General features: G+C 35.4%; 1 protein-coding gene across 1 annotated transcript; it reads left to right on the top strand.

Moving 5' to 3' along the window:
* Window positions 1-1,194: 1,194 nt before the first annotated feature.
* LOC145781109 (uncharacterized) lies at window positions 1,195-6,946 on the top strand. Its single transcript, XM_082592865.1, has 3 exons — window positions 1,195-1,289; window positions 3,411-3,526; window positions 6,198-6,946. Exons 1-3 carry the CDS (start codon window positions 1,272-1,274, stop codon window positions 6,565-6,567), a joined length of 504 nt encoding a protein of 167 aa, XP_082448991.1. The 5' UTR covers window positions 1,195-1,271; the 3' UTR covers window positions 6,568-6,946.
* Window positions 6,947-8,960: the final 2,014 nt, after the last annotated feature.

The following is an 8,960-nucleotide window of genomic DNA, read 5'->3' as shown; positions in this document are numbered from 1 at the left end:
TTTGCCTCCACTTTCATCAGATGAACGTTGCAACTGGTGCTAGAAGCGATATTTTTCTTCATAAACAACCAAACATTTAAGTATTCAAGGCAGAATTTGTCAAAATTTTCTGGGGTTATGTTCCTATTTGCATTTTTGAACTTAAAATGTTACACTGTCTATATTGTCTCATAGAGTTTTTGCTTTGTTAAAACTCTGGTTCCCCACACCCTTTTCACATTTTTTTGTCTAGATCTGCACATTTCACTTCTACCCAATTGAATCGCGACAGCTAGAAAAAAGACAAGCAAGTGAAAGAGGTTGCAAAGGCAATAGATGCTTATGCAACAACACATCTCTTCTACAAAATCGTTTTAATAAACGCTATAAAAGACTAAATAGTACTTTTGGACCTTTTGAGTAAACTATTTCGAATCACAATTTGCAAAAAAATATTTTAATTTTAATATTGATTTCCGGTCGATAATCCACTCAAAATCGTTGCCATTTTCCTACCGCAATGACTTGTGGCCAAGCAAATTAACGTAAACAACCTTAACTATGTGTTACCCCTGTGGCTGTGTGGTACGTAATGATGGCAATGAGATAAAAATACAAATATAGGACTAAGAAAAAATCCACATCAACAGATGCCATGAAATATCTTGTCTTTACAAAGATTACAGTCCTTAGAATTCTAGTCAAATCTCTCGGTGATGTAGGCTACGTCAATAACCAGATCAGGTAGGATAAACTTTTTACCCTTTTTTTCTCACTAGGTGAAGATCCACAGCTGTCAAGTAAAAATCCAAAAAACTCTTATAAATGATGGAAAACACAAGTTACGGTAGCCTATTTGATGACGTAGCAAGGCTTAAATAAATACACAGTAGCCCATAAGTTTATTCAGTGTAGCAAAGTCCATAAATAATAAACATACCCTTCCTGGATAAAAGGTTCTTGCTGAACAATAGGCTGTGAATGAATAGCGCTATAAACAAACGTCAGACAAACAAATCCACAACAAGATCAAACAGCTGATTTAAATCGATTGTGTTTACCGATGAATTATATTTGCTCATGTCCGCGGCATTGTTACGCGGGCCAGATAATTTCATTTAAAACAAACCGACTACCAAAATTTCCATGACTCGATTAGTTCCTCCGTGGCGATTATATAAAAATCAGCTCTTGTACTCACAGGTGTCATTAGCAAACTTTTAGTAGTCAAGTAAAGGTGAGCCAACCACACTAGTATAACAAAGTTTTGATTTCAATTTGCAATACCGAAAATGATGAATTGGAGTGCTGTAAGTACAACTATTATTTTTTATTTGCTTTATAAGAGAAGACTCGAAAATATTTGCAGAATAATATAAGAAAAATGGAAAAAAAATAACCTCTCTACCCAAGTTATAATATTTATAGAAAGTTTAAAATTAAAATGATTTTTCCAAGCTAATATCTCTTATAAAATACACTCATCATGTCGGATAGTTTCTACATCATGATGAAGTTCCTTCCTCTCGTCGAGGGTTGGAGGCAATGAAGCGCCAAGTTTCTTTGTTGTGAGATTTTTCTATCGCAGTTTTCTGACCAGTTTTTAATATCACTTCTACAAAAGATATTAAAAATAAATGACACTAAACTTAAATTTACTCTTACGGTTGCATTAAAGCTGTCTTAATTTGTAAAGCTTTGAGAACACCACATAGCCTACCTGCTTTGGGAACAGCTCTGCATAAAACAAGATATTATCATTGACAGTGAAAATGTGTCTTTCAAATAAGGTGATCGGTGGTGTTTGACACCCACAGTCCTAACCATGTCAAGCTGGACATTGCGGCTTTCGTTTCCCATACAATAGTTTCAAAACAATTCTGAACGAAACAGTAGACTATGCGTTTCAGATTGAAAAATCTTGGCTAAAAAGCCTTAGCACAATTGCAGTGAAATACACACTTCTCGTAGATGTTACATTTCTGAATTTCTATTGTTATTTACATTTCTAATTCACACTTCTAGGTTTTGATTTAAATTTATATTAAATTAACTGTAATTTTTATCTACAGAAATAGACATTATAAAAATAAGATTTTTTTTACATCAGTTGGGTTCAAAATAGTCGAAACATATATCTATACATATCTAGACTTTATTTGCAAATTTATGTGTTCCGTCGTATGCTAAGCCGTGCTTTGTGTCTGGTTAAAGGCTACTGTATAGTGTATATTGACTGCACTTGCAGCATGTTGACAGCTTCTTGATAGGTCCGCAAAAATAGTCTACAGTAACCTATATACAGTGTTAGTTAGGCTCACCAAAACAAAATTTTACTGCGTCGTTACTGACAAACTGGTTATGCAATTACTTTCAAAGTTAACTTGTTGTCCTTGTTATGCCTTCAACAGAACAAACAAAGATCCACATTTTGCTGCTTTGCAAATAAAGTTCCATTACATCAGTTTTGCGTTCCAAAATGTCATTACAACATAAACATTGGTAGGGTAAAACAAATTAATAGTATGATCGGATTGGACCGTAATCTGATGATGTAATAGTTAAGTCCATTTCTAAAAGAGGCATATTGCTATCCTATAGTGATGGTTGTACAACAAAGAACAGTTCATATTATGTTTCAACAAAAGGAATGTAGAACTCAATTTCGCTTTTAGGGGAATTCGTAAACCATACCAAATGAGGCGTTTGGGAAATATCGGTTGGGGCTTTTGTGTTAATGCCTATGCCTAGCTGTCAGAATTAGATGTTTTTATATTGATCTGAGCTATGTGAAAGATGCCGTCTTTGTTAGCTTTGTAAAGTTTTTATTAGCAATGATATTTCATGAGGGATTTGGACTTTTCTATAACAGAAAAACATTTTAGGCTATTCTTGGAGGGCAAGTCAATGTAGTGATGTTCGCATCTCATGGCAAAATTTAAATGACGAAGAGCAAATTATCTTTTTTCGATCGCAGCTGAAGCATTTTGAGGAGACATCTGTCTCCTGCCAGTTAATTTTCTGATTTGATTCATGACATCGTAATTTGAACTTGCAAAAATGTTTTATAAATTTTTGACACAATCAACTTAGTAAACAGGAGCAAGTCATCATTTTAGGGGGAGTTAAAAGTAATGCTGAATTTTCTATTTGTTTTAACAGATTAACAACAACTCTAAGATTTTCATGGCACTGTGGAAATAAACGCCCGATCTTTTTTAGTAGTTATGTTGCGTAATATAAATAAATCTTTGATGAAATTTTTAAGCAATGGTTGCCGGGATAACTTATAAGTTGACCAAGAAAATATAAACAAAAATATTTTAAAAGTTGAAATATTTCGGGTAGGCCTATAGGCTACATTTCATTGTAAAAATGGACAGAAATAAGTCAAAGGTTCATATTAATTGAAATGTATTTATGATTTTTAGATCTGCCTGTTTGTGGCTAGTTGGTGGTTTATAAGTGCGACAGCAAACAATGCTACTCGACCGGCGCAAGTTCTCTTCACGAAAGCAACTAAACACATGAATCCGTCAGACGTTGAGTAAGTTAAGAACGAGTTAAACTTGTTTACAACTATAGCTTTGCGTATATTTCATAGAACACTGTATTATCAAAAAGTGGGAAAAGCTGAAAAAAGCGAGCTGGTACTAAGACACTTCCTCAAATGGGCGATTTACTTGATAATCAGAAGCAATCACCAAGAAAACAAATTAATAGTTTTTTCTAAGTCTAAACCAGTGGTTCTTAATTTTTTTTACACAGCGCCCCTTTTCAAAAATTTTCATGGTCTGGAGCCCACTATAATAAGTGGGCGCTGTACTAAAGGGGCTGTACTAAAAACGATGAAGGATATGGTACAGAAAAATTGTATCGGATTATGACATAACTGTACATCACATCAGATAAGGCGCGTTAAACTACACATTACGAACATTCCATAAAAGAATGCTTCTTATAGAACAGATTCTATATCTACTAGCTAGGTCTACAGTTACCATAGGGCTAGTTGGCCTAAACAGAGCACGAATATACAGTACATTGATCTAGCAGAACTACTAAAACAAATTTGTAATGAGCAAAATATATTTACACCATTTGAATATATAGCGGCCCCTAACTGCAGACAGTGCACACCGTTTCGACCTTTCCGGTTTCAGTGCAGTAGGTACACTGGAATGGCCATGGAGATACATACCTCCATGTGACATTTTCCCATTTGTGGTACCTAAACACCAAAAGTGGTACTATTGCCAACCTTGCCAAAGTGCTCAAACTGCAAGCAGTGAGCTTTGCGCAATGCATAGCAATGTCTCTCCAGTAAAGTGTTCAATTGGCGTAAATCAAGAGCGTCCATAACTGCAGACTCTAAAAGTCAACAGCGTCCCCTAGGAGTGGTAGCGTCCAGGTTAAGAACCATTGGTCTAAAACTTAAAATCATTTGGCTAGACTATCACTCACAATATTATGTCAATAAATCTTTTAAATGTTGCAGAAGCGCGGTTTTCGTCCATTAGGACTCATCAGTACAACTAATCGAAACGAAAATAAATTACATTTTAAATTTATGAAATATCAGTAGCCTACAAATAAAACGAAACCCACTAAAAATTACACTTTTAATTTGGTAAAAGTTGATAACTGTTCAAAACCTCCATTGTCTTTTTTTCTTTATTCTTTTCTTCATTATAGGCTATTAGTGAACAAATTAATAAATAGACCAAATACAGAAAATTTTCAACAAACAAATATTAAAATTTGCTTAGTCTGTCCAAGCACTAGCAAGTAGCAAACAGTTGAATAAGTTAATTCAGTTCAATCGTAAGAAGATTTGATAAAAAGTTTAAAACCAAGTATTGTTTTTGAAAATTTAAAATGTAATGTTTAGTGCGTTTCGGTTTAGTTGTAGGCTACTAATATTTCATCAGTTCAAAATAAACTCTCTGTTTGTTTCGATTAGTTGTAGCCTACTGATGAGTCCTAATCAGGGGCGGTTCTACCGGGTGGGCCTGGTTGGTACAGGCCCACCCAGGTTGACAGTGGGCCCATCCAAAATCAGATTCTTGAAAAAAAAAACATATTAATGTTTAATACTAGAACAACCAAGTGGCACTAAATTGTCTGTGGCATCACTATTTCACAGCATTTGTAAGAGATATTCGGTAACACTAAGTTTTTGTATGCTGGCCCGCCGTGGCATTATTGGTGAAGGCCCACCAAGATATTTCCTAGGCCCACCCATAAATTACTTTCTGAATCCGCCACTGGTCCTAATGGACAAAAACCGCGCTTCTGCAACATATAAAAAATTAATTGAAATAGCCTATACTGTTGTTAGTGAGAGCCTAGCCAAATGAATTTAAATTTTAGACTTTAAAAAAGTTATTGATTTGTTTTCTCAACACTGTAATATGATACACTTTCAGTATGAATCTGATACGTTCAACTTCTTTATTTGAACCCTTTTTTTTATTCACTACTCGAAGGATTGATTGACTGAGAAATAGAAGAACTTGAACTTTAACTTGACGGGCTCTGCCTTTTACCACCCTTGTGCAATGACGGTGATTCGGGCTAGATATTTGAACAGGTGTTGAGCTGCCATTGTATTGATTGGTCATCCTGTTTGCGCAGACCATGCACATCGTTTGTCGCACAATAAATGGCCCAGTTGCAGATTGGTGTGGTCTGCGGTAGCTATGTTCCTTCTTGTCGTCATGTTTCTCATACAGTGTAGCCTACATTAGCCTGCATAAATAGACTATGACTGCCATCTAACGGTTACAAACAAAACGGTAGGCAATAGTTTGAACGAGGTGCTTTATTTAGTTATTTGAAGCTGATTTTTTATCGTATTAAAACAACAAAATGACCAGAAAAACGTGAGAAGAAAAAATACAAAATTAATTTTTGAAAGAAATTATCACATTTTCTATAAAACGGTTCAAAAGCAAAATACCATTCAAAAGTTTACCGGCTAAATGTCATAAATTGTAATGAATTTGAATAATATTGCTTGCTTGTCGCATGTCTGGTTTGTATTTTTAAGTTCCGGATGAAAATTTTATTTTGCTTCTCTGCTAAACTAAATTTAACAGTTGGTGGTTTTTAATGCAACTGTATATAGCCTAACAACTTCACAAACTTTGTCAAAACATTTTACTTCTGATTTGGTGTAATCTTCGTCGGCTATACACTCTTCCTGTTTGTTTTAGGCAGCTGAAGACCTTGAATTGCAAAGTTACAGGCACCAATGAACGAGTCGATGACGGAATTGCTAAATGGGAAAAGGCAACCCTTGAATGCGACCGACCTTACAAAAACTTGCATACCTCCATTGTTATTTGTGACCAGCATTGCATTGACCCTGCACGCTGCAAGCGTATGCCACATTTGACGCCTTGGCCGGTCCTTCATGAGAAGACAATCTACTTTCTCGATACAGCTGGAGAAGAACATAGTGTCGTAGTAGATTTACCGATTGCTTGTGAATGCCGACTTTTAAATAACAAAAGCCCAGCTTGCCCAAGCAAAAAGAGAAAAAGAAATCGAAATCGTCACGGAAAAAAGAAAAGAAGAAACTGATTAAACCTTGAATAATGACATTAGATTTAATAATAATGTGTAGGCAAGTTATCTACACGATGAAATGTAACAGCTTGCACGGTTTGTATTTGTATCCGAGCTCTTTGATGCTACGAATCTAAATTAGTAGGCCTAAAGAGGAGACATAAATATATGAAAGTAAACTTCGTGTCTTTTTGAACATTTGGGAACATTAAAAGTGTTCACGAATTATCTGATGCTTTTGGTGTAAACTTTTGTGACATTTCTGTACAATTTTGAAACTGTGAAAATTTTTGTAAATTTCTATAATTTTTTATGAAATGCCGACCTGATTGTGAATCCATTGTTTTTGTTTCTGCCATAAATAATAATATTAACAATATGTGTTGAGACTTCTATCAAATGTGTTTTGTATCAACAAGTTTTTAATCTTGCGAGCTCTAAGTTTTTAATCTTTTTACGGAGCATAATCATAGCCGATTAACCATGAGGCACACGAGGCACAGGCCTCAGGCCCCCTGGTTTTGGAAATCACCAATTTTTTTAAAATCGTACGTGTAGGTAGTGAAAGTTCTTGTGCCAATGTGTGCACAAGTGTTTCGCTTGAAGTCTTGAACGCGATCAAGCGAAGGATTGTAGCAGCCTACCAAACAACAAGACAGGAGGAATCGCAACTGATAGGCACGTAGACAGAGCCTAGACGTTATGACTGACGAATGCCACTATTGAGCTTGTTACTAGTGTTACATTATACTTCAGTTGGTTTCTTATTATTGGGTTTGTTCCTTCTTACTCTGTTAGTCCTGATGGTAGAGCCTAATGCTGTACGGCAGCGATTCCTTTAAAGAAAGCAAGGATGATGATCAACTTGTTTGTTTTTACATGAATAATGAGTAGTCTAACATTTATATCACGCACGATCAATCAAAAATTGTTTCGCATTAGAGTTAGGGATTCAGGGTTAGGGGTAAGAATTAGTGTTACGAGTTAATCAATCGACAGCATAGTGCCATTGAACGATCAGAGCTCATGGTTAATCGATTGTGCTGCGCTATGTCGTACTAAACTTACTGCTAGTGCTAAAGCCGCAATTGTAGACTAAATGCTAGTATATGATTACTATTAATGATAGCAAGAAAACGCGATTAGGCATGCTATGCTGACAACACTGTGCTTACAGCAACATCTCTGGACGGTCTACTACAAGCACTAAGATATATACCGTACCCAAAACTTCAGATATCAAGAGAAATATGGAATCCAAATTAATGACTTAAAAATCAAGCAATGAGAACTACTAGAACAAAGAGTAAGTTATCCTTACCTATCGCAGAATTTCGATTAAGACAACGATGAAACATCGTAAAAAATAACACAAATAAAGTAAAAAATACACACAAATAAACACAAATCAAGTAAAAGATAAAAAATAACACATTAAGACAACGATGAAACATCGGAAAAAATAACACATTTCTTCTTTCTCTCAAAACTACTTTTACTATACCATTTTACATTTAACTGCTTCACAATTTTTCTGCTTGTAGAAAATCCCTTAAACTAAGTTACATGTGCTGATGGACTTCAAGTTTTTTTATATTTTTGTTATGAAACGTTTGACTGATCATTCATGACGGTGCGATAAAACAGGATGGATCAACCGTTACCCGGCTCAACTAACCAAACTTTCCCTAGATTTAAAAATCTGGTAGTAGTAGCTAATGTGACTAAAGTAAAGCAGTGTTAGAGTTAGTAGATCAGTGGGCAAAGCTGTTAAAAGGACAATTAGAGCCCTGTACCAATGAGAGCCCTGAATTTTATAAATAAAACAATAGAATTCCAAAAAATATACAGCTTTTTTATGCCTTTGAAGATTTCGGCCCCTTTAAATAATCTTTGGCCGGGTTTAAAAATACCTCCTGTATCTCAATATCAACATCGTTGTCAGTAGGTGTACAAGATATAGGCCTACACTTACAATACAATGCCTTAGTGTAGGCTACTATTTCGATTCATCCACCGGCACGTGGATGGATTGAAATTTTCAAAAGCTATCAAACAATTTGATATTTCGTGGGATTCTTGTTACTTGCACCGAAAAGGCCTCTTCTAAAGCTTAATTCTGGCTGGTTCGCATGCTTGCAGTCATCGACATAGTAGGCTACACATTTAAGTGTGGTAGGCCTACTTGTTGTTAAAGTGTGGATGCCTGCAAATAATTGTATCCACGAGGTGTCGCTAAACAAAGATTTCGTTTTATTCTGATCATGACAGCAAAAACTATATACGCCAACTTAACATAACACAAAAAACGTAGAAGCGATTGCTTAAAGTAGGAAAGGCTATATCAAATATCGCATTATCCCACATACAGCTAAAGTCAGCTTTCAAATCTTCTTCTGGCTTTATTC

Source organism: Aplidium turbinatum, chromosome 12, assembly GCF_918807975.1.
Source record: "Aplidium turbinatum chromosome 12, kaAplTurb1.1, whole genome shotgun sequence".
In the NCBI taxonomy this organism is placed as follows: domain Eukaryota; kingdom Metazoa; phylum Chordata; class Ascidiacea; order Aplousobranchia; family Polyclinidae; genus Aplidium; species Aplidium turbinatum.
Note: the sequence above shows the minus strand (reverse complement) of the source record. Positions and strands in the feature narration are given on the sequence as shown.